The 26,648-nt window shown below is 40.8% G+C and overlaps 1 protein-coding gene across 5 annotated transcripts in view; it reads right to left on the reverse strand.

Annotated features, from left to right (window-relative positions):
* Positions 1-500: 500 nt before the first annotated feature.
* The window catches only part of CARMIL1 (capping protein regulator and myosin 1 linker 1), a 256,105-nt gene continuing 229,957 nt past the window's right edge, over positions 501-26,648 (reverse strand). For 3 of the 5 annotated variants that reach the window (XM_073331849.2, XM_073331848.2, XM_073331851.2), the window contains 7 exons: positions 24,127-24,233; positions 22,046-22,475; positions 15,710-15,788; positions 12,342-12,572; positions 9,448-9,588; positions 5,987-6,133; positions 501-1,278 (listed from right to left, as the gene is read on the reverse strand). In XM_073331849.2, coding sequence (XP_073187950.1) covers positions 1,142-1,278; positions 5,987-6,133; positions 9,448-9,588; positions 12,342-12,572; positions 15,710-15,788; positions 22,046-22,475; positions 24,127-24,233 — 1,272 coding nt within the window. In that variant the 3' untranslated portion in view covers positions 501-1,141. Of the gene's footprint in view, positions 1,279-5,925; positions 6,134-9,447; positions 9,589-12,341; positions 12,573-15,709; positions 15,789-22,045; positions 22,476-24,126; positions 24,234-26,648 lie in introns of all 5 variants that reach the window. The other 2 variants (XR_012157297.2, XM_073331850.2) reach the window with 2 other exon arrangements.

Raw genomic sequence — 26,648 nt, forward strand, 5'->3', positions numbered from 1 at the left:
GTGTGAAAGATGCTTTACCTGAAAGTCATGAGCAAAGCGATCTGTGTATGTGTCCTCAAACAGTTTTATAAAGAAAATTATGAAGCATTTCATGTCCATCTGCAACAGGAAGATATCTGTTACTATGCAAATTTTAAAGCATTTTTTAAAAATTGTAAGCCTGGTCTGTGATGATACACTAACATCATTCAAACATAGGAACTGAAATATGATAAATAAAATAGCCTTATACCTAAAAACAGAGACTGATATTTCAGTTGTAAAATCATTTTTATTGGTACAAATATACATAAAATCGCTTCAACCTGTAATGCAAGTGAATGTCTGTGAAATATGAAAAAACAAGCAGAATTGTTTTTACAGGCGTCAAAATTATTTTTCTCTTAGAATTACACATTAAAAGGAAGCTAATATGCAGACAGAACTTAAGAAGGCCTCTAGAAAACACCAATATTAATAAAATGTCAATTGCTCTCATTCCGATCAACTATATACATTAATATATGAATGCGGAAGCATAAGATTTCATTCAGATTCTTCTGTGTTGTGCTTTCTGACAGTACACAAATGTAAGCATTTGAGTTTTATGTACAACACAACAGGAAGAAAGAAGGTCCCTATCGGAGAATGTAAAAACCATACTCAAGCATCTAATATATATAATTTATACAAATTATTTGATTAGTGTGCTCTGTTAATATAAATTACAATGTGCAATTTCATACCGCAAGAATATATTTATAGGTAAGTCACGTGCAGATTTGACACATTTACATTCAGCAGTACAACACATTACCTGCTGTACAGTGTATTAGTGTAAGATAGTGTCCAGTTATTTGCTTTGCTTCTAAATGCCCTAATGCGGGGTGTTCCTTGTAGCTGCTTCAGAGAAATTCAAGTAGAGTACATGATATAATTGCTGGCTTTAGCAAAGGCATGGAAGGGAAGGTCTGAAATCATACATAATGGAAGTTAAAGACCAAATCAATGCATACTGATTGTACTGTAAATCATGATCACTTAGATGTATACACAAAAATGCATCCAGGGTTAAACAATGGCTGGTAAATAGAAGGGTCATTGATTGTTGTACCCAGATTGTTATGAAAGATCTTGCACTACCAAGCATTTGTACTGAAAACTAAACAAAAATAAAATCTTTATCTGTTTCTTCTCCAGAGTCACTGGACTTGCTTCCCTGCTGGCCATCTTTACTTAAAGACCTCTGTTTTAGTTCTTGGTATTCATGGGTCTGGTGTCCAGGGCTTCTTTTTGGAGCTGTATAAAATATGGAAGCAGGTCTTACTAATGATTTCACAAGGGGGAAAAAAAAAAACATTAGCACACTTGGGTCCTGCTCCTACTCCCCGTGAACTCAATAGAAGCTTTACCATTTCCCTCCAGTGTGACTGGTGTGGGCCCTTTGTTATTAAAACTAGAAAGGGAAGGGAGGAAGAAAAGGAAAAGAACTTCACACCAGTGTCAGTCTGCAAACAGGGAAAGTTTTGGTTTGAGATCTAAAACAAAGCATTATGCTGTACACATTAAAATGATGATTTGGATAAAAGTTTCCTAAAATTTTAATTGAAACACTTAACAAGTCAATGCCATTTCAAAATTAGCACTTTCTCCAGGCGTACGTGTGTCTGGCACGATGTACCCACAAGTTATTAGGGACACTCATAATAACCCCCAAATCAGTAGTTTGCATTATTTTTATACACACACACACACACACACACACAAATTTGCCCTTCCATTGTGTCATTGGATGACTGCATTTGTTTTCCAAAAAGAAAAGGAGTACTTGTGGCACCTTAAAGACTAACCAATTTATTTGAGCATAAGCTTTCGTGAGCTACAGCTCACTTCATCGGATGCATACAGTGATTCAACAGCATGAATGCATCTGAGAACAGAATTTGGCCATTAGCACTGAAGTTTAAATATCACTCCATACCCAATGGAGAATATGAAGGACAAAGTTTGAGTGAAGAAAGAAGAGCAGTAAAACTAGCATACTAGATCGAGCAAAATTAGAATGAAAAGTTCAGCTGCTGAACTACAGCATATTGTCAATTAAGTGGTAGTGAAATTACCACCTATTTAAATGGGCACTAAATGACCTCAGCCCAGCATTTTAAAAGCTCGAGTCAGAAGTATTTCTCGTAATGTATAAACAGTGAAGCTGGTTTGAAAAGAACTTTCTTAATGCTAGAAGATTTCTGAGCTTACCGTTAACTAAAATGGCTGTTGAAATGAAGGGGAGTTTTACCACTGACCTTAAGGGGAGTGGAACTGGGGCAATGCTGAGCACTTGAAGAAAATCCACACTTCACTTTAAAAATGACATTTTAAAAATTTAGGAGACCAATGGGGATATCTCCCTTTATTGCAAGTCATCTCCTCCCACCCAATTAAACAAAACATTTTAGTTAAAATAGCTTCTACACTTAGCATCATCAAATCTGTAAATCTTGCTCATCATTTAGGCTGCTTACATTTGATGTGAAATGTACCAAGGCACCATCATCTAGCATAACCAGAAGTCTTCCCACACATTACTCATCTAAAGCCTTATCTGAAAAATTGCCCACTTTGTCTGTACCAGTACAGTCCCATTTGTAGTAGCAGCTAGTGCAGACAAGGCACTGGCAGCCGTTCAAGTCCCCCACTCCCATGTTGTACAGACCTGCTGAGAGCTGATTTGGCCAACGTAGTGCTCAAAATGCCAACAGCAGCCTGCCTGCACTAGTTTTCCCAGCACTGCTAGTGGGGACGGAGTTGTATAGCCATTAGCAGCAGTGGAGAATTTTTCGCAAAGAAGCCTAGTGTAGACAGGACGACATATGCAGAAGTGTTGTTCCAAGTCTATTCTAAGGTTTTATTCTCTCCGAAGCTTTCCACGAATACTGTCCACACGATCAAACTGACCGTAACAATTTTTACTCCTATCCTTTGAATGGCACCCAGGGCAAGACCTTTGGAAAGGGAATCTAGGCTAGATTCACCATACTGTCCAAGCTTCATTTGGAACAGGAGTGTACAGGGGGGCAAAGGTGCCTTTTAAGCAAAGTTTTGCCTCCTGTGTTTTGGGGCTGGTTCACCCCTGGTGTAGACTTAAGTCTGCTCTAAATTGTGCCAGTTTTTAAACGGCTACACTGGTTTGCCACACTGACCAACAACACCTACAGTACAATGTGCTCCTCTCCGGTGGGACTAGGTGGTGCGGAGCCGTCCTGCTAACTCCAGCAGAGGTATTCCCTGAGGTCTGATTCTCTAGATATACAGCCCCTTTACACTGCCACGAAGGTGCAAAGGGGTAACAGCAGAACACAGAAGCTGGCCTCATGTCCTTATTCTCTCTATAAAGTTCCATGCACACCTATAGGCTACAGCAGGGGTGGCCAACCTGAGCCTGAGAAGGAGCCAGAATTTACCAATGTACATTGCCAAAGAGCCACAGTAATACGTCAGCAGCCTCTCATCAGCTCCCTACCTCCCGCTCCCAGTGCTTCCTGCCCACCGGCAGCCCTACCGATCAAGCCTCCCCCTCCCTCCCCATCAGCTGTTCCGTGGCATGCAGGAGGTTCTGGGGGGAGGAGGGAAGGAGGAGGAGGAGCAAGGGCATGGCAGGCTCAGGGGAGGGGGCAGGGCCTGTGGCAGAGCCAGGGGTTGAGCAGTGAGCACCCCCCGCCACATTGGAAAGTGGGCGCCTGTAGCTCCAGCCCCGGAGTCAGTGCCTATCCAAGGAGCAGCATGTGGCTCCGGAGCCAGAGGTTGGCCACCCCTGGGCTACAGTGTTATATAAAAATGCTAACAAATGACGACATTATTTGCTTCTGTACAAGTTTTATTTAGACCACCAATAGCACATTTCTGGATCTCTAGTGTGAGGGAAATTAAAAAAAATAAAAAATACCCTGCATCACTAGGGACAACTGCATGTATCTCACACAATTCCGCTTACATACGCAGTGCATCTTGCCTGCCCAGCTATCAGTGTGACACTCCAAACTATGCTAGCCGAAATATAAGTAAGTAGCAGCAGTTTTCATCCACAGGGCAATCATCATCATCCCAGGTTTACAGATGGGAAAAGTGAGGCAAAAAGAGGCTAAGTGCCTTGCACATGGTCACACAGTGAGTCGGTGGCAGAGTTGTTATAAAATCCAAGCCTCCAACTCCCAAACTCATGATCAATCCACTAGTGCGCAGACTTCAGTACCTGAAAAAGCATGTTATAAAGAAATGGGTACTATGTCCCTTATTACTGTATTTCTTTTAAGACTCCAAGAACTGTCAAACTGCAAACAGTAAGTACCTCTTGATTTGCCACATCCTGCAACATCCTTCTCTTTCATGTAGCAAATGACATGATAAACTGAAATATAACAGTGCCTAAGTCACATTTGCAAAAGCAACTTAAATGAGACTTATGTTTCTAAGTTTCTTTTGAAAATGGGACTTCGGCACTGTTGAAAATTTTACCCAGACATATCCTCTCTCCTACTGTTCACTCACACCTTTGTCAAAGGCTGAAATTCAGCTTACCATAGAAGCTATTTTATACTGTGCCATAACATAATGGGACTGGGAAATTTATCCGGAATGGTGCTGACATATTGCACTGGGCATGTGAACCCAGATTCTGCAATCCGATTTATGCAGGCAGATCCCTGCACCCTTGCAGAGTGCCACTGAAGGCAAGTCAGTGTGGCTCTGCAGTGACACAGGGATACACTTGCACAGATCCCATTGCATGACTGGGCATTGAATATTCACTATCTATGATAACTATCTTAAAGCCGGACCTAATATCAAGAATGTGGAGAATGCAAGTTCGATTATGATGGAGAGAAAAAAAATATAACTCACCTAATGGGGAAGTCTCAAATTCAAGTACATTAAGTTTGATTCCTCCCAAGAGAAAAGATCAATTTGCATGGTAAGGCAGAAAAAAAGTCTATTTTCTTTAAAGAAAATAGCACAAGTAGTGAAAGAAATAGACAGAGGGTATGAAATGATCACACGAGATGTAGCTAAAAAAATGTAGATGAATGAAATTGTACATTAGTGTCAAAATACCTTCTCAAACCAAGTCATTTTGAATCATTTATATTAATCAGTTATGAGAGGTAATGAGAAGCACACAACATTTTGAGAACAATAGTTACTAAAAGGTATTTTAAAAATACATGCTTTCAAGCAAGTTATGAAAATAGTTTATTTCAATAATTTTACAGTAAATTAAAGCTACTCTTCAGTAAAATCTTAAGCATGGAGCAGAATTTGCTTTTCAGTTTAAGAACCAATACTCCAGTAATTCTAGTGAAGATACTGTATCCAAATAAACAAACTAAGTTCTCAAAAGGTTCAGTGAGTGATGTGCTAAACTGGCACTAACAACATTCAACCTAAAATGGACACAGCCAGGGCTGGCCTGGGTCAGCTGACTTGAGATTGCAGGGCTCCAGATGCGGGAGTATAACATAGCAGTGTAAACTTTCAGGCTTGGGCTACAGCCCAGGCTGAGGCCATGCGAGGGGGCAGGGACTCAGAGCCCAGGCTGCAGCCCTAGCAAGAATGTCTACACTGCTACTTTTACTCCACAGCCTGAGCCCTGCAAGCCCGAGTCATCTGACCAAGGCTTTGACGCTTGGTGCTGTGGGTTTTTCAATCTCAATGTAGTCCCCTCAGTCAGAGAACTTCAGTGTGCATTGTGATAGCTTCCAGTGCTTGACAGTGGGGAGAGAGAATGCACACATATTTCTATTTTGGATAACATCTGCCTTTAGAGAAAGAGGTTCCAGTGGGAGCACAGAAATGATGGATGTCCCATTAGGATTTACCACTCTCATTTTTTGGTGGCAAACCAAAATACCTATCAGTTTCCCTGCTGTTATTTTCTACATGCATCTTTACCTTTGTTAGTGCCAGTTGTTAAGCACTGTGCCAGTGAAAAATGAAAATGGAAGGTTCTAACCAGTTGTTGGCTGTGACTTCCTGTGCACAAGTGCATTCACTTCCTCTTCTGCACTGGTAGAGTACTGCCTTGAAGCTCTTTTCCCTCCACTGGCTGGCTTGTCACAGTCATGATCTGTATCTCTTTTGTTATACTCTCCTGTTTGCTCTAGCAGGGAAAAGGGATTAATTTATACCTCTCAAATGTTATGTATAAGCCACATATGGAAAGTAATGGTTATAAAATTGTCTTTTTATTCTTATCCACTCCATATAATCAGTAATATGCTCTGTAGTATGTTACTCCAGGGTAGTATTCTGCAGAGTCTGATTCATGTTTAACTTAATTGGCACAGTTATCTGCATTTGTTGATATTACAGAATTCAGCAGCTAATCTATGGAAATGCAATGTAAAAAGAGGTGTATTTTGTGATTACCCCAAATAGTGTAGTTGTATTAATTAACATAAGAGGATTTTATAATCTAAGTAATTTCCACCTTCCTTCTCAATGGATATAACCATGTTTACACCAAGCAATAATTTTGGCAGATTTGCAGTGATTTACCAGTTTAAGGAATCAGTTGAGTATGCTAGTCTGAAAAGAGGCAAAGAATAAAGAAACAGGAGTAACTGACATGAACAAGTACCGTAGTAATAAATGAAACAGGTAACTGGATAAAAAAAACAAAAACAAACAGAAGCGTAATTTTCTATGTTCCCCAGGCAATCCTAATTTAAATAACTGATAAATGGTCTATTTTGTGTGGCAGATAAATCAAGGACTAGGAAATCCTATTATTGCAATCACAAATTATTTGTGAACAATGTTCTCAGTCTTCCATAGCTGCAATCAAAATTGTCTACTAGATCGTGTCCCTTTTGGAGTCAAGATCTATGACAGCAAGGAGTGGAGAAATCATCAGCATGGCTGACTCCCTTTAAGAACAAGAATTTGTGGACTATTTTAAATAAGCCGATCATTCCTAACTATTGACATACACACAAATACAGTAATTCAAAAACTTGCCAACTGCCTTAGATAACTAAACTTTACTTAATAGCTGTAATCCTCTAGGTCTTCACTATACAGGAGTAAGTACGTACTGGGGTAACTGTATCTATTTATCTAAAGCAGAACTGGTGAGATTTTAAGGGGCACCATTATAACTTTCATTTTTAATTTCTCTTTCTCCATATCCAAAGCCCACAGAAGTTAAGGGAAAGAGTCTGATTGACTCCATCAGGATCCATATGCATATTCCAGAACTATCAAAATGGTCAACTCACATTCTGTTGGGTTGAGAGAAGCAGTACCTTACCATTGCCTGCTGATGTAGATAGCCAGGCACTACTGGAGTGCAGGAACACTCCAGCCACAATCACTTCTCTTCACTTCTCTAACATGCCCCCTTTGCTGAGGGGGGTTGGCAAAGGAGCGGGGTATTCAGATTTCACACTAGCTGGGAGCTGTCCCACATCTTGTTACACCATGTTATTGCTACATACAAGTGGTAACAAGCTTGGTTACATTTTCTGGCCACTTTCTCATCAATTTGTAAGCTAAAACCTCTGTGTTTTATCAGGAAATAATGCAGAGACTATCCCTACTTTCCAGTGTGAGGAAGGGACTATGATAAGCATTTCCAGGTCCCAATCCTGGAAAAGTGATTTTAAGCCACCTTTATGTCCTCCTGATCCTGCGCTACTTCTGGGGTTGGAACAGCACCTGGAGTATTTCAGACAGCCCTGGGGGCCTAAGCTATGGGCATTGTTCACAATCTCCACAGTATTGCCATGTACCACTCCAGCACAGCCTGTATGCCAGGATTTGTAAGGGGGTCCTTGGAAGACAGCCTGGCTGTCTTCTGCAGTGCCAGAGGAATTCTCTCTTGGCTGGAACTCTTGAGCCCTTTTACATTGCTCTGGCCCTTTTATCTGGTTTAAAGGTCTGACGTCTGCACTGTTTCAAAAACCCTGATTTGTATTAGCTGGTGATCTCCACAAAGATAATGAGAGAGTTACGTGCAATTTACTGTGCTGAGCTGGATTTTCATGGATATGTCTACAGTGCGACGTAAACCTATGCTTGAGTGTGGCTCAAACCCAACCGCACTTGCATCTACACTGCAACTACACTAACTCAGGTCTCAGATCCAGGATCCCAGGACCCTGCAGGCCTGGAGGGTGCAAGCTCGAATTAGGGTCTGAGCCCTATCACTTTGCAGTGTAGACACAGCCCCTCTTGATTAGAGTCCTGGAAGTCAGCCAGAAGTATCACACAATTCCCTGGGAAAACTCCCCTCCTCCTCTCTGGCTCAACAATACGCAATCTACTCTGCTGAAAACGGCAGCCAACCCCCTTTTGTAAACAGCAGCAGCTCAGGTCAACATTAGCAGCAGCTCAGGTCAACATAAGCAGCAGCTCAGGTCAACATAAGCAGCAGCTCAGGTCAACATAAACCCATTCTCTTCTGATCACCAATCTGCAAGCACACTATCAGAGAGCCTTCTGGGCTTGGAATGGAGTGTGAACCAACCAAGCCTTCTGCAAAGTGAATGTGCAGGACTGGCAGTAAAGTTTTCCCACAGTGCACCATGGGCCTAGGGCTAGAGCAGCCACATTTCAGGTGTGTGGGGGGGAGTGGGGGGACTCTGGGATATGGTTATTTTGACTCAGATCTGGGCACAGTTTGAGCACAGGTTATAAAAGGCTTAATGTAGGGTTAAAATATAATGTAGAAACTCAAGCCCAGGGTTCTAAAACACGGATCAGTTCTCGAACACTGACCATGGGCTTACACTACAGTGCAGACACACCCTGTAATTCCCTTGTCTCCCTACTCCCAGCTCTCCTAAGAGGAAGCCAATTCTGTGCGACACACACAGAACAGCACATCAGCAACAGCTAGAATCCAAAAAGTGAGGCAAAGAGAAGAAAGTGGTTTACAGAATCCCCTAGAAACTCACAATGTTCAGAGTTCTTGCCCAGGCACCCTGACATACTGAGCATGTGTTTGACATGAACTCAATAGAATGCAATGATCCCAGAGGGGAGACAGAGTCAGCAAGCAGACTAGAAAAAGAAATTTAACCACTCCAACCAGCTCACCAAGGAAGCTGTATTTACCTTTTTGTGATCAGTATACATCTCCAGCCTGATTTTAACTGACCAAAATATAATGTATATGACATGTGTCACTTACTTCATGTTTCTGTTGCTGTGATTTCATTGTAAAATTGCTACATTATATTAATATTGACATTGGATTTATTTCTCCTCTTTTGATCAAACTGTATGAAATAAGACAGGACGGAAAATACTGACCCACGAGTTATCACACACCATTTTCCTGTTTCCTATCCCAAAGTACAAAGCAAAAGAAACCAGGAAATCATATCTGATAAATTTTGAAGAGGTACTCATTAACCGAGTCAGGCCAGGCAAAGGATATCGGGACAGTGACTATATCAACAATCTTACCTTCTTGAGAAAATGATCTGATAGCGGGCTGGGGGCTGCTTTGACCATCTTTTTCTTTCTCAGAAGGAACTTTCTTTAGCACAGGTGGAAGCAGAGGAACTTTAGGGGAACCAGGGCCTGATGGAGACTCTGGGATGTCCTCTGTGGAAATACCACACACACAAGCAGATACATTATATTTCTTGCTAGACAGCTTCCAAGAATACCATCCACATAGCATACAATTCTAATGAACTATTTAAAAAACAAATACACAACTAACAACATGCAGGATATATTCAGTGTTTTAGCTATGCTAGAATTTGGGGGCAAACAAGAAGAAATGTTCAGAAAGTCTTAGACTCATAGATTCTAAGGCCAGAAGGGACCATCTTACAAGGTTAACAGAGAATCCTTGATGGTACTCAACCCTTTTGGAAGAATTTTACTAGCTAGCAAGTTTAGTGAAACTATCCACTAATATACAGTAGTTAATTGTTTTGCTACAGCTGTTGATTATTTTGTAGACTTGAATTTCAACTCCTATTGTGTTGATTTATTATTGAAGCACAAATAAAAATCTGAAAAGACCAACCTAATTTTATTATAGGGCTAGAAGAGAATTATGCAATTAATAAAGAAAAGTTAAAGAAAATTATTCAGAAATGTCTTTAAAAATTGTTTTGTCACACTGATATTTTTAATCATCTTGACAATGTGACAAATTAATCAAGTGTCATAGCTATAAATTATAAAAATAAAAACAAACTGAACTTTCATAGGTATTCTACGAACCCTATACTTTTGAAGGGAATACTACAGCTTCTTCCATACACCTTTTTCTAAATAAATAAAATAAATAATTTCCGTTTTGAACTTTGAAGAAATCTCCAGGTATTTTTAAATTTTTTAAGCATTTGCATAACTGACAGACACTCTCTCAGTGGTCTGATGTGCATTATACATGCCATATAAATACGTCAGTGATGTTTTGTATGTAGACCCCGTACAAGTACAATGTCTTTGTCATTAACTAGGTTGCCTGCAAAGCAGGTATCTTAGATTTATGCTTATGAAAAAACACCTAATGAAGGAAATGGTGCACTGGTGTAGGTGGGAGAAATAGGTACTTAGGAAACATTGGCTGATATTATGTGAATGTTTAGAACATGAGTTCACTGAAACAAATATTGGAAAAGAATGGGGTTTTGTCTTACCAACGAGTGGCCATCACAAAGGAAACAGCAATTTTGGTCTAGACTAAGGAATGAAGTAATCCTCCAAATGCTACTTAACATTTGAACTGACCAAGCTTGCGGGCTGTCGGTATCCCAGGGCCTTCTCTGCCCTAACAGTTCTTGGCAAAAATTGACTCAGCCTCATCAGTGGTAGCAATGGTCAAGCACAAGTGTAAACAGGGCTCTGGTTATTGCATTACCACAGCAGGGTGGTAAAAATGCCAGGAATTGCTGGAGTCTGCTGTACATTAACTCTCACATTTCTGCTACCACTAGAGGATCTGAAACAGTGGTAGCAATGATGGGGAATATCTGATTTCCCTTCAGGGCACAGCCTGGGACATACATCTTTTGTAGGAAACATGAGGAACAGACAGCTTTGGAGCTTCAGGTAGGTTCAGACGTTCCTTATTTGTAGGTTTTTCAGATATCTTTAAACTTAAGAAGAAGGCTAAACAAGTGATGCCTTCCTGTTGTACACACCTAGTGGTGTTTACTTGAAGGGATATCTTATTTTATGACTGACTATAAAATAACCAATACAAATATATTAAGACAACCTAAAGGCTGGATGGTGATCTGGTACCTGCAAGAGAGGGAGAAGTACGTTCTAAACACTGGTGAGGCAGGGACAAGACTAGGCAGGTAATGGACAGAGTATACAATCAAGGGCAAGGAAGAGCTGCAATTTCCCTCTGCAAATGGTTCTTCTCTAGGGCCAGCAGGTACCAATGTGAGCATGGGAAGAGCCTAAATATCAGAAAGGCATCGGGGTCATTACAATCATGCTTTTTAGCCATTAGTAATTAGTAAAAAGTGTGTGTGTCATAGCTGCCAGGCCAGTCAGAGTTTCCACAGTTGAATTCTTTTCACACTCAATGTCCATAACTTTTTGGGCAGTTGCATGCTAGTGGACAGGCAGGTAAATGTGTAGGAGACTAGCTGAATCATTAAACTTTATCTCCATTTATAGTCTTTAGATAGTACCTGAAAAGGAGGTTAGTAGAGAGCAGACATTAGCAGTGGCTCAAGGAGCAACTCTTCATGATTATAAAAGACAAAACCAATGGATTTGGAGTGAGAATAATAATTCCTCCAGTCAATAAGGGCAAGAAAGGAAAAAGAGATAGGGGCATAAGGCTTCGTAACATTTAGGAAAACAATCCAAAGTCAAAAATGAAGAATCTAAGTACAGAAGAGATTTATGTATACTATATGGTGTGATGGCTAATTCCTCAAAGGGCTTAGAGAAGCCTACAAAATATCAAAAAATTAAACATTTTGGTATTTAGAGTCAGGGGGTTTTGAGTTTAGAGAAAATACAAAGGTAATTGGTTTAGTCAGCGCCTCACACAATGGGGCTTCCATCCCAAAGTAGTGTCTCTGGATACTTTTATAATAAAATAATATCTAGCATAAAACAGCTCTGTGACTTTCTGTAGTCTGTCATTATTTCTTCTCAGAATTTACCATTACAAATCACACTTCTGGTAATTAAAAAAATAGTTAGGATGGGGGGGGGGGAAGCAATTCAAGAGCAAATGACAGAAAAATCTCTCTCTTTGTGTCCAATTTCTCTCCAGGATTTAGTTATTAGCATTTCCTTTATAGTTCACACACAAACCCTGTTCACACATTTTTTTCCAATGGGACAAACCAGCCAGAACAGCTCCTCACCATTGCGAGAGGCAGAGCGTGGCTTCTGTGGAACTGTGGGACGTCCTGTCGGGCTGGGCTTCGACTGCACTGGCGGTTTTGGACTCGTAGGCGTATTGGAAGAACATCTAGCCCTTGCACCAGCTTCAGCCTTTGGTTCAGTTTTTGGATTTTTTTCCAAGGATGCCATGACAGAGTCACCTTTACTCAAGGCAAAACGATTCTCTGGGAGGGTTTGGTGGAGTTTAGGCACTAAAATAATAGTAACAATAATAATAAATAAAATGTCCTACACAAAGCAGAAAGCATGCTGGGCAGGTACACCCACAGGGCAAAGCGCACTGTTGGCAGAAATACACACACAGTAGAAAGGCAGTGATAGAAGAACTCACAAGACCTGGAGTTGAGCAGTGGTCCAATGAGGAGCCAGCAATGTGTTTGTCAGGCTGTACGACTCACCCATGAACAGGCCTGGGTGTCACCACCCTCTTGGGTACATCGGGGAGGTGGCTGTTCCGTCATTGTCGGCAGGAGCTGGTGATATGGGTTGCTTCCCCTTTCCAATTTCATGGGATATTTTCTCACACTTCCTAATCCAATGGGTTTCTCCTTCCTTTTGGTATCCCCCATTCCTCTCCGGCAGCTATCAAATCTTCCCCTCTCCCCAGGTATCTCGTCCGCTCCTGTGGTCCCTTTCTTTTGCTCCCTTGGGTGTCTCTGCCTCTCCTTTCCCCTTCTCTCTTGCCCTGAGGGTGGAATAAAACCACGGGCTGGGGCGGGGAGGGAGGAGGAGGGAGTGAGGCTACCCTCTCTTTCCGGGACTCTTCCTTGCGCGGGCGTGAAGAGGTGGGATTTCAGCAGGGGATCCCGGCACCACAGGAGAGGAGCAGCAGCAGCACAGGCAGCCTCTGACAGCCCAGCATCGTTGAGAACAGCACGGCTACGGGCCAAAGTTGAAAACCACAGCCCTCCCCCACCCACCTTTTCTTTTTTTTTTTTTCCCCTGCCAAAGACTAATAGTGGAATCCAGGACACAGACAAGGAACCCGGACCTGTTGGTGAGTATGTGTGCGTGTTTCTGTTTTTCTGTTTTTAGATCAGATTTGAAATCTGTTAGCAACTGCGACCCTATGTATACAACTTTAATTTATTTAGTAACTCTGCCTACGGAATACACTGTTACACATTTATTAGCAAGCTTGCCAGCACATTCCTTACACCAGGCAAAGACTGAATGCCTTTGCACACGAATCTCTCTTGCTTCCCAGGATTTAAATCGAATACAGCTAGAGCCAGCTGCGCAAGCTGGTATAAAGCTTGCTGGACACTAGTTTGCAAATAAGCAAACTGCCTGCCCTAATTTCCTTCCTTCCTCCAAACCCTGGGAGGACTCCAGGAGGCTTATATGCGCACGTATGTGCAAACAATCTTTGGATTTGTATGCATACTGGGTGACAGCATTCTTCACTTTTAGTGATTTACAATCTGTATGCTTGGGTTGCACATAATTCTTGTTTCACCTAAATTTAGGCTGCCTTGGCTTTCTGACAAGGCAAAACATGTGCCCACAGATGCTGACCTGGCCTAGCTAACTGCTATTCCAGTTCAGAAAACCTACTTGTTACAGTAGTGCTGAGCACAGGAATTCTCAGTGCAGTGTGTGGGGAGGAAGAATGTTGATATAGTCAGTTGCAGGCCAATCTCCAAAATGTTTTTCCAGCTTACGTAGTTGTTTTTCAGCTCTGTTGGATTTGAGTTGTGGGCTAACCAAAAGGATTGTGATGCATGCATGTGTGCGCAATAAATCTTTGCATTGTCAGCTAAACAGCAGAAGGCTCTCCACACTTTTATCCCCACACTTGTATGCATGTGTGAGAGAAAGGGAGAGCCTGGCTAACATTCAGACAGCAGTTTCCTACATGAACTAAAAGAGGAAAATATTCTGTCTCTGAATCATACACTGTCTTCTGTTTCTCAGTAACATCCAGCAATTTCCCTTTAACTCCATTACTTGCTTTTCTAACCTCAGGCCTGTTAATATTATTAGAACACAGTAAGTTGATATAAATTAACCAAAACAATGACAAACTATAACTGCAACAGGAGCAGCTGGAGGGAGTTCCTTACAGTGGTGAAATGAGAACGGACAGAGGCAGGAGGGGCTGCTGTGCACACACTGCACTGGTGTTGGGGAGGGGGAAACGTGTCATTTACAGGAGTGAGCAGCAAGGAAAAATGGAGATCAACCACCCATTAGCTCTTAGTGTGCCCACTTTCCATGGTCCTTTAACCTCAGATCTGCCTATCTTATTGGAACATAGACAGCAAAAGATATTAGTCTGTGATGCCAGGATGATTTAAAAGCATGGTTTCATGGGGCTCTCTCATACAATCTCTTCCTACCCTAGTTTCTAAACCACATTTAGGAATGGTTTGGAAACCATAAACTGGTTTCTGATACGACTGGTCAGCCAATGCTGTTTCAAACATGGTTTGTGAATTATTTTCACACACTTTGGCAACACTATATTTTATACACCTGAAACCTTGAACTGCCGCTGCCTGTGATGGATCTGCTCAGTGGACTAAGCACTTCGCTTGCATGACTATCAATCCAGCACCTTCTTGTGAGCACTATAAACCAGTGGTTCTCAATCAGGGGTACGTAGAAGTCTTCCAGGGAGTACGTCAACTCACCTAAATCAGGGTTTCTCAACCTGGGGTTTGGAGTCCCAGAGGAGTCACAGGACAGGGTTAAGAGGGTCGCTAGTGCAGGGCTGGTGTTAGGGGGTGGCAAGCAAGGCAACTGCCCAGGGCCTCATGCCACAGGGGGTCCCATGAGGCTAAGTGACATGCTTGAGCCCTGGGTGGCAGGGCTCAGGTTTCCGACTCCTGAAAGGGGTACAATAGTCTGGAAAGGTGAGAACCACTGCTATAAACTCTGCAAAATGAACTCCTGGTTTATGACAGGAGCAAACATGCTTACGGCCCCCTTTTCTCTCTGTGCACATTGTACTTGCTGCCTCCTGATCTTCAGTTTCAGCTTTGCTGCCACGGTTACCAGTGAACACCCTCTTAAAGGGCTCCGGGAAGAACATGTACAGGAGTTCTCGCCCCACCCCCACAGAGCAGTGTACGAGTGAAACAACTGGCCATCAACCCAGCACTGAAACTGACTATATATGAAGTGCTGTCAAATGCAGAAAGTAAATAAACTAGAAAAATGGCTCTCTCCTCTAATCACTTTTCAGTTATGCTAATCTTAATGGGTTGCTTATAAAATAGTAGGCACACAACATGCAGCTGGAAGTGTGATTTCAGGCGGAAAGTGTTCAATTTATTGGCATTATAGGAAGTGCTGTTCTCAAGGAAACTCAAAACAACTGTACCTGTACCACTGCCATCCAGCCGTTCAGAGCTCACGGTGGTATCGTGAGAATCCCTGGAAGCCACTTCGTTCCCTAGTCTCTAAAAAAGAGAAAGAGAATCCCTCAAAATTATTATCTATAAATCACAGTATTCAGTGGTTCATTACAAAGAATCTTATATCCAGAAGTTAAAAACTGCAGAAAGAAGCTCTAGTAATTATGCCTGGATGTGTTTTTATGTTTCTGGTTGCAGCTTTGGAAATCTCCTATGTGGGAAGGAGACCACAGTGATTTTGGTTACCACCCAGGCCATAGTGCTGGCAGAGTCATGACAACATGCTCATTAAGTGACAAACCTGCTAAGGAATAATGAGAGTTGGAATCCGACAGTCCAGTTAGAAACTGTTCTTTTCCACCCAAGATGACCAAATGTATTATTGACGTTAAGTGAAATAAAACACTGGACGAAATTAAAGAGTTTATCTGCTCTAGGAAGAAACAGAGACACCTTTCTAAAGATCCAAATTTTGAAGCAAAGATTGCTGAACTGGTCTTAGTTAATATGAAAACCTATGTGCATGTGGGGAAATATCTTGGAAATCTGAGCTGAATCCAAGAAGAGCCAGTTCCTTCAATATTTACAGACCGAGATTTTTAAAATTTTTAACTTCATAGGAGCTGCTGCGTGCTCAAAACCTTTGAAATATCAGGTCACTTATTTAGGTGCCAAAATATGGATCCTGAACCTAACTTCATGCACACATTATTAAAAATCTTAACCATGATGTCTTTGCCTCAAGGAGAAAAAAAGCTATAAGAGATAAATCTGTAAATTATTTGAGCCATATTATTGTCTAGAGGCCAAGTGCACCAGGAATATGTGTGTATCCCTTTTCGAGAGGATCCTGTTTATACAGTGGTACAAGAATTGGTCTCTGGGATTATACTGTTCCTTTCAATACCCTGCTCACTCATATGAATAGAGCAAAGAGACCAGAAGAACCATACAGAGCCCACAAGTTATCTGCAAACCAGCAATAAATAGGAAGGCTAGTACTCAGAAGACTAGGCGTAAAGTGTAAACCTTAAATTAAAAAATAAAATATATTTTGCAGGTAGCTCTGATCTTGGTTTAAATCTGCCATTTGAAGACAGATCTCTAACTCTGAAACGCAAACAAATTCTTTGCATAGTTATTACTACTTTCAGCATTATAAAACTGCCACATTCATTACATCCTATTGCCATCATGACACCAATGTGGTATGACTGGCACTGTGAGGTTATCCTCTGACTTTAAAGTAACGCCCAGAAGTCCCAACCAGACACAGTACAAACACATACTGAAGACAAACACTGCCACAAAGAACTCTCAATCTAAGTGAAGATTAAATGCATCATTTAGGTAAGAGAGACATAAGAGGAAAACGGAGGAAGGAAGACAAGGGTAACAGTGATAAGAACCGATAGGGAGGCTTATACTAGCTATATGAAAATTAGTGGGTTTAAAGTAAAAACCAAATAAAACACAGTATTTTAGGTATAAATAAACAAACAAACAAAAACTATTAATATCTGTTATCCCTGAAGGCCACCCTGTCTAGCCATTGTCAGGTGTAACTTACCATAGGTATCCTAGTAGACTTGGCTGCCTAGGAGAGCTATGAAGGACAGTACAGTGGGCTTCATGAATTAACTGGTGCTTCCATTTTGCTGATGCTCTAATGGCTCCCAAAACATTTTAATGAGAAAGCGTCTCTCATATATCGTATACAAAGGAATGGAATTATTCAATGTTTACTCCACCTATTTAAGAACTGACATGGTCACTGCATTTCCCCACATTTGCACTAAGCGCTTGCCAATGCACAGTTTGTTGTTTAGAAACTGATCTAGTTAAAGCACACAATCCCTTAGTGAGGATACGACATATCAGTACAACTGCATCCACAATAGGGGGTTTTACACTGTATAAATTCACTCCCTAGCCGAAATAGTTAAATCCGTTCAAAAATTGTGCATAGAGCAGGCCTAACCATGGACTGGTTTCAAGTGCACAAGTCCCATATAAACTAAAAGGTCATTCAAAAAAAAAAAAAGTGAAAGCCAGCCCACTCATGCAGGAGTGTTGTACTTTGTACCACTGTATAAGAGATCCAGGTTCATTTTCCACTCCTAGTTCTCCTGACCCATGGTCTATTTTGGCTAAATTCTCCCCCAAGCCACGTTCTTTGTCAACGTGCCTTAAGGGGGTGTCTCTCTCTTTTTAAAGAGAAAAAGCCTCCCCAAATTTGTGGGGAAAATTCACTTTCTTAATGTAGGCAAAGTCATTTTGCGTTCAAGAATATAATTTGCTATTTTCACCATAGATTGTGCATTTTCATTCATACTTAAAAAAACATTCCTTTTCCTTTGCAAGTATTGATGAAGTAAAAAAAATTGTGCATAACTATGTAAATGTATTATTAGATTTTGTTTTACCCTTTAGATTGATGTTTTGAGTTCACAAAGAAATCCACTTTTATGTCTTGAAATAATACAGATATTAATTCAACTAACCAAAACAAATGCAAATTTTTCCAAGTGGTCATTTTAATGTGTTGTTTATCCCCGTTTCTATGGTAAGAGCACCACTGGACAGCTCCACATTATAGCTCATATTAAAGTAGACAATCATATTTCAAATGATGTATCATGTGCATGTGTGTAGAGAGGGTACATTAAATTGACCAAATCAGCAGTGTCTGTCTGGCGCTTGCTAGGAGGGGCCGACAAATATATGATCGATCATTTGCACCAGAGCTATGCTAGTCTTGCTGCAGTCTAGGTCGGTCCATGACTACTTACATGAATATGTCATATGTAAAATATCTATTGCACAACACTCACAAATATTTATTTGGCTCCATAAAAAAGGAGGGCAAGACAGGGAAATGTAGCACTTGCACCTGAGTGCGCAAAAATTCTAATAAAAGCCCTGATAAAGAAACAGGGCTGTTAAGGAACTTGGTTGCCTGTATATCCTGCCAAAAGATATTTAAATATTCAGTTCTGCAAACACTAGATGGAGCTAGATGATCTTTATATCTGGAGAAAATCAGAAAAAACACTGATTCCGACTCATTTATTTTGTGGCATTAGTGCCAATTCACACATCAAATTCACAGTAAAAGAAAACAAAAAAGCTTTTGCCATCTTTTCATCTACTGTGCACCTGCTCATCATTTGTAACTGTAATAAGACTGCAGAAGGTCATGAATGAAGTAGTAAATTCCTTATGGATTTGTTTTTACTTAGGATAGATCTGAATTTAAACAACTATCTTTAAGAAAAATTTAATTCACTAACTTCAGAATCCTGATAAATCTGAAAATTTTAAGGGAATTGGTGATCCATCATTTAAGTTATGAATAAAAATGAAAGACTGAATTCTCCCATAACGAAACTAGTTGAGATCTGCTGGATTACTCAGAGTACTCAAGTTTTCATCAAAATGAAAGCAAAGCTATTACATATTTCAACCCTGCATGATGTACATAAACATTAACCATTCCTCTTTTGTGCAACACAGTACAAAGACTTGTGATTAATCTTAAACAAAGATAACTGAACTTCCTTTTTTGTACAGAAATCCTATTTTAATTCAGCTTTCTGACCACCACTTTAAAAATAAAACATTGCCAGGTCAAAAATGGCCCTACGGGTTTTGCCTACACTGCAATTAGACACCTGTGTCCATCCTGTGCCAGCTGACTCAGGCTTGCAGGACTCGGGCTAAGGGGCTGTTTAATTGCAGTGTAGTCTTCAAGTTCTTGGGCTGGGGCCTGGGCTCTAGGACCCTGCAAGGTGGGAGTGTCCCAGAGGTCCAAGAAGTTTATACTGCAAAGAAAAAGCCCTGCAGCCGAACCCCTGGAAGTCCTAGTCAACTGGCACAGGCCCGTCACAGGTTTTTATTTGCAGTGTAGACATACAAAAGGTAAAGGTGGGTAAAACCCTAGGTTTTACAAAAACCTAAGACCAATAAAAAAGTTTCGGCAATTTTTTTTTTAAATTCCAATATAAATATTTCCCCCCCTCCCCAACGTCCCCCTCCCTTACACCATTGGGCAAGTGAATGGAAACTAGAAATGAATTACGAACAAACTGAGTAGTCTATTTTCTTTTCCAAGCTGAGAGAAATACAGAGAGTAAAGAAGCAGCATAGTTGAAAGTAAATAAAAAAATATTAGTACAAAAGGTGAGTGACCTTCTGTTTGTTCAATTTTTCAACCAATGATACCTGTTTTAACACCCACTGATGTGAGAAGTGCAGTTACCTAACAATTTTTCAAAAAATTACAACATGCTGGTATTCCACAACTATAATCTTCAGATTAGAAAGCCACTGAAGCAAGGATTCTGTTTTGAACAGCACCAAGCCCATTGTTGAATTGAACAATTAACTAATAGCACCATGGGTTATGAAAGGTTAAGGGCCAGAATGTGATACTCTGACTCACATTCTATAGTACCTTACTCCTCAAACAGTCTCACTGACATCAACGGAACTAGTCACAGTACAGTAAACCCTTATATGACGCGCATTTATACAGAGCATTTTTGACATAACGAGGTTTTCCTTTAAAAAGAACAGGAGTACTTGTGGCACCTTAGAGACTAACAAATTTATCTGAGCATAAGCTTTTGTGAGCTAAAACCCACTTCAACGGATGCATGCAGTGGAAAATACAGTAGGAAGATATATATAGATATACACACACACACACAGAGAACATGAAAAAATGGGTGTTGCCATACACACTATAATGAGAGTGATCAATTAAGGTGAGCTATTATCCTTTAGTGACTCATTTTTATGTTGCGCGCACTATTCTTATATAATGCGTGCGCTCACGGGAGGGAGTTTGGGCACAGGAGGGTGTGCGGGGTGCCGGATCCAGAGGCCGCTCACCTCGGGCGGCTCCCCATGCCTGCTGTTCCTGGCAGAGGTTGAGGCGCAGCCAGGCAGCTCTGCACGCTGCCTCTGCCCACAGGCGCCACCCCCGCAGTCAGCGGTCGGGGAGGGACGGGGGCAGCACGTGGAGCCTCCTAGCTGCTTGTGGGGAGGCGCCCATGGTGAGTGCCCCCTGGATCCGGCACCCTGAGCCTCCTCCTGCGCCCCAACCCGCTGCCCTGAGCGCCTCCAACATGTACAGCTTTGTGATGTCTGGGAACTTAAACCTCTTTTCCCACATTCATTCTTCAGTTCATACAACGCATTTTTATATTACACACCGTTTTCTAGGAACGTAACTACTGTGTTATATAAGGGTTTACTGTACTACTCAACATGAGTCAGGATGGCAGAATCTGGCCCTAGTTGGGAAAAGAAATTTCTTTTGTAAAAAAATATATGATTTTTAACTTGAGTGTCCCTTGAATAGCCCTTGGCTATTAGTGCTACAGGAATGCCTATAGATTAATACAGAATATCCTCATCTGACAGGCTAAGAAGAGTGTTCAATGCATTATAGTTTAAATCCTAAGAAGAAAAGCAGTTTTAAAACTATTGCGCTCAGTGACAAAACTAGGTTTATATGGGACACAGTTACAGGAAGGTTACATATTAAGCTATACAAAGACACTGCTCCCTGAACAGTACTGAGAGCAGGGTTCTTTGTTCAATTCAATATACTACGCTATTTGCTCACTAAAAAAAGAGCTGAAATCCACATGTGACCAAATAGGTAGTTTCCATCTCTAGTTTCTATGATTATTTGTATTTTAAGGGCATAAAGAAAGACTAGGAATGATTAGATGTGGTACAAAACGGTTTGTAATAGGAGTAAAGGGATGCAATTAAAAAACAATTGAAACTGAATATCAGCAAATATTGTTTGAAAGGGAGAATTATTCCCCGACACAAAGTAATTCATTTATAGTACAGTGCAAATGGTGGAAGAACCATTCCTTAATAGACCCATCCCCCAAAACAGAGGGGGCCCACCCATTTACCAACTTGGCTCACTCGTAAACTCAATCCTGACTGTAGGAAACAATCCTGCATAGGGCAGGGGATAGGGACTAACTGATCTTTAATTCTATGATACAGATTTCATTTATGTGCCAGTAAGTCACCCATGACATATAACATATGAGACCCGAAGAAGAGCTCGGTGTAAAAGCAAAAGCTTATCTCTCTCACCAACAGAAATTGGTCCAATAAAAAGTATTATCTCATCCATCTTGTCTTTCTAATATAACATAGCCAATATATTAAATGTTAACCTCTTACCCTTGTGTTCCTTTATAGGGCTCAGTTCTTTCCTACTTTTCATCAACTAGAGTCACCACAAATCAAAAATAAGCTGCCCTCACCTTCTGTGAAGAAGCTGCTCTCCTTTCCTGCTTGGCTTTCATTTCTGCTAGGAGTCCACTGCCCATCACTTGCACCCCATACCTACGCCCTCCCTGTGGGCTGCCTTTGTTGTCACCCCTCTCCGCTCTTGCAGCATCCTCTGGCTGTATCTCCTCTAGAGAGTCTGGTGTTTTTAATTCCTCGGCTTGCTCTGTGCCGCCATTCTGTTCAGCTGATTTTAGCTCCTTCCTAGTAGTGTCCACAGCTGGACTTTTGACAGCCCCCTTGGGTGACGAGGGCTCTTCTGCCACCAATACAGTCTGAGGACGTTCAGATTTGGATCGAGATTTAATTAAGTTGAGAAACCCACTTTTCCGAGAATCTCTTTTTTTCCTTTCATCACCCACTTCACTGGACTCGTTGGCGTCTGAACGTTTCATTGACGATCTCCTAATAAAACAGACACACAGACAAATGTTCATACATTCTTTGTTTTTTTTCCTGGAAAAATACCTGTTTTTAATAGTTTCAAAGATAGTTGGGCAAAGCTAACCGTTTGCATCATCAGGAAGTTGCTCTGTGCCCAATTATTATCCAACGCTTATAAATGAGAAATTGGTTATTATGATTGATGCTATTGGCCAAAGTCCATTAAAGTCACTAAGAACTGTAGGGTTAGCATTACTCATTGTGGCACAGAGGCAGGTCAGCCACTTAGGACACATATTTAACTAGTTTATTTTTAGGCGTACCTCTGGCCTGACTACTCCTACCTCTAAACTGCAAGTCGCATCAGAGTGGCTCTAATTCAGTCATCCCCCCAAGCATAATTTCAATGTGTCTGCTCTTTTAAGGGTATCCTCACCCCCACGAATAGCTACCAGCTACCATCATGACCCAGGTACTGGATAAAACACAACTTTTGGGGAGCTGCCCCTTTTAGTACTCCAGATCTCTGCACCAACAACCAATGCAGTTCTGATCAGCCATGTTCCCAACCCTACCAAATTCACAGCTTTTCTGGGAGAATGATACATCGGGTGGCAACATATACACTATCTAATGTTTGCCCTGAAAAACCGTAAAATACGATACGTTGCTGCCCTCCATAAAACAAAAATCACTGGCAACACAAGAAAAGTTTAAAGGTATACATAATTTGTATAGAATTCCCATAATTACTGCGTATAGCAGTTGTTCAAAACATTTCTTTTTTTAGCTAACATGATTTCACAGCAACTTACTGGATGTCATGTATGGTTTCATATTTGCAATCCTGAATTACTGCCATCTGCTTGTAATTTTTGATATTTATCATTCACACTTAATTTTAACACTTCCTTTCCCTCTCTCCTCCAGCCATTTACCAATTTACACTTACTATTTACTTAAACATTTTACTTTTATTTACTTAATCAAAAATAGCAAACAACAGGTCACTTTAAGTAGTCTTGAACTAGCTTTTGTTTGTACAGTCACACTAAAGAAACCAGAACATCTTACTGTTGGCTCTATAAAATATCCATCTAGTTTACACCCTTGTAGGCTGGATTTCTTGTTATGTGAGATGTAGAAGGCAGACCTTTCGGATTGAGTCATACACAAACAGAGCAATACAATTTTGTAAAACAAGTGTTTAATTTATACATATCAACAAACATAAATCACTTCCCCATGTCATTTATGGAGGACAACAGTCTTAACTAAACACACATTAAAGATACAGGGCCAGAGCCTGAGCCACTGTGAATTGGTATCGCTCCAGTGATGTCATAATAAGTGATGTAATGAGTGATGCCATTTATGGGTATGAAGAAGTCAGTGGAGCTATGCTAATATACATCATCTGATAATCTGGTTGATAGTGTATATTAAAAGCAATTTATTTCAAAGTAAGCTTTTTAAAATGAGTAATCAAATTCACGGATATACTGGGCTATTAAGATATAGTCTGGGTTTGACAGTAGCTATGCAAATTGGAGACCTGAATATTAGAAAAAGAAGTCAAATACAATGTGTTAACCATAAATATTCTATCCTTACAAAGTATCAGTAAGAAAGCATGGTCTTTACTTTGACTCATTAGAGGATTTGAACATACTTTGAATCCATTTTTGTCACTTTCTTGGTGAAAAATTCATCAACACCTTCGTCCACTCTACCCATGAGGCCATTCTGTTCTCCTTCCTGAGGTGTTGCCCCACACACCTGATAAAGCAAACGTAACATAAGAAACAAAGCATGGCAGTAAGAAATCTCACTTTTCACAGATGCTGTAAGGCACAAGGATAAATATGAAATTAAACAATAGAGTTATCTTAACAGTACTTAAGGAAATATACAAGTTGTAAAGAAAGGCCCTGATTAGCAAGCAGAAGGCAGGCCTTGAAAATAATAAGGCCATAAGGAATGAAGAAGGGAAGATGTCTGGTTCAAAAGATTAACTAATAAGATAAGGGAAAGTTTCTAAAAAGAAGGCCTTTGACCAATAGGGGTGATTGCAGATGGTTTTAAGAGAATCAGTTGCAGAATGAGCCAACATGGCCCTTCCCAACCCATACACCAGAGTTAAAACCTTTGTGAACTCAAGTGCAATGGAAAAAACTGTGAGACAGCAAAGAACAGGGGAGGAAAGGCCTTGGGAAGAAAGGAGGTCGTAAATCTCCCCTGGATTAAGACTGGAAATAAGGGTGAACTGTCACCAATTGGTTTTTAGCTCAAATCAGTAATTGGGAATGACATAATCTGTTTGTTCAAGGGTATAAAAAAGTAAAACTCTTAAAGGATTCATTGCTAATATCTGCCTGACCACGTTGGAGCCAACCAATGTGGATCTAAGCACTCTTGGGTTTAGCCCATTTGTAAGTATCTTGATCAAAAACATATACACGTTTTGTTAGTGTTTGTATGTAGCAAACTGCTTTTTAGGCATGTTTAGAGCAATTGTACAGATGTCATTTGGCCTTTGGATTTAATAAAGATATTTGGAAACAATAACCCCAACTATACATACAATATGATGGGAGCTAATCTAGCTACAACTAATCAGGAGAAAGATCTTGGAGTCATCATGGATAGTTCTCTGAAGACATCTACACAGTGTGCAGTGGCAGTCAAAAAAGTGAACGGGATGTTAGGAATCATTGAAAAGGGGATAGAGAATAAGACGGAGAATATCTTATTGCCCTTATATAAATCCATGGTATGCCCACATCCTAAACACGGCGTACAGATGTGGTCCCCTCATCTCAAAAAAGATATACTGGCATTAGAAAAGGTTCAGAAAAGGGCAACTAAAATGATTACAGGTTTGGAACAGGTCCCATATGAGGAGAGATTAAAGAGGCCAGGACTTTTCAGCTTGGAAAAGAGGAGACTAAGGGGGGTATGATAGAGGTATATAAAATCATGAATGGTGTGGAGAAAGGGAATAAGGAAAAGTTATTTACTTGTTCCCATAATACAAGAACTAGGGGCCACTGTTAGGATATAGATATTCAGGCCTGTCTGTAAAGGCCTATACTCTAAGAATTTAGGTGTATTCTTATCACTTGGCTAGTTAGAGGTATAAAAGAAAGAATCAAAATCACTGTCTGCCAGTGTAAGGTCCTTCTCTTACTGTGACAGTCTGAGGCCCTGTTCTTAGGCTAAAATCTTTGGCTAAGCAACAGAGGCAGCCATAAACTGGGAAGCAACTGGTCACATCCTCACATTCCAAACTAGTCACACTGAAAGAAGGTGCTATTGGGCTGTTAGGAATATACTCCTGTCCTGATAATGCCTACCACCTCCAGAGAAAGGGAAGTGCCTAGAAAATGTAAAAGGAAACTTAGTTTGATAGCATCCTGTCTGGCAAGAACTCACTTATCAATAGCTGGGATGTGAAGTCCTCATTTCTTTGTTGTTCTATCACTGTAGTCCCCATTTCTCTATTGTTTGTCTGTATAATCTCTGTCTGGTTCTGTGATTGTTTCTGTCTGCTGTATAATTAATTTTGCTGGGTGTAAACTAAGGTGGTGGGATATAATTGGTTACATAATCATGTTACAATATGTTAGGATTGGTTAGTTAAATTTCAGGAAAATGATTGGTTAAGGTATAGCTAAGCAGAACTCAAGTTTTACTATATAGTCTGCAGTCAATCAGGAAGTGGGTGGGTGTGAGGGTGGGGGAAATGGGAACAGAGAATGAGGGTGGAGAAACTGGAATCATGTTTAGCTAAAGGGCGAAATGGGAACAGGGACACAGGTAAGGCTCTGTGGTGTCAGAGATGGGAAGGGGGACACTAAGGAAGGAAACTGGAATCATGCTTGCTGGAAGTTCACCCCAATAAGCATCGAATTGTTTGCACCTTTGGACTTCGGGTATTGTTGCTCTCTGTTCATGCGAGAAGGACCAGAGAAGTAAATGGGTGAAGAAATAAGCCCCCTAACAGCCACCAAATGAAATTAATGGGCAACAGGTTTAAAACAAATAAAAGGAAGTTGTTCTTCGCGCACAGTCAACCTGTGGAACGCCTTGCCTAAGGAGGTTGTGAAGGTTAGGACTAAAACAGGGTTTAAAAGAGAACTGGATAAATTCATGGAAGTTAAGTCCATTAATGGCTATTAGCCAGGATGGGTA

This window comes from Lepidochelys kempii, chromosome 2 (assembly GCF_965140285.1).
Source record: "Lepidochelys kempii isolate rLepKem1 chromosome 2, rLepKem1.hap1, whole genome shotgun sequence".
In the NCBI taxonomy this organism is placed as follows: domain Eukaryota; kingdom Metazoa; phylum Chordata; order Testudines; family Cheloniidae; genus Lepidochelys; species Lepidochelys kempii.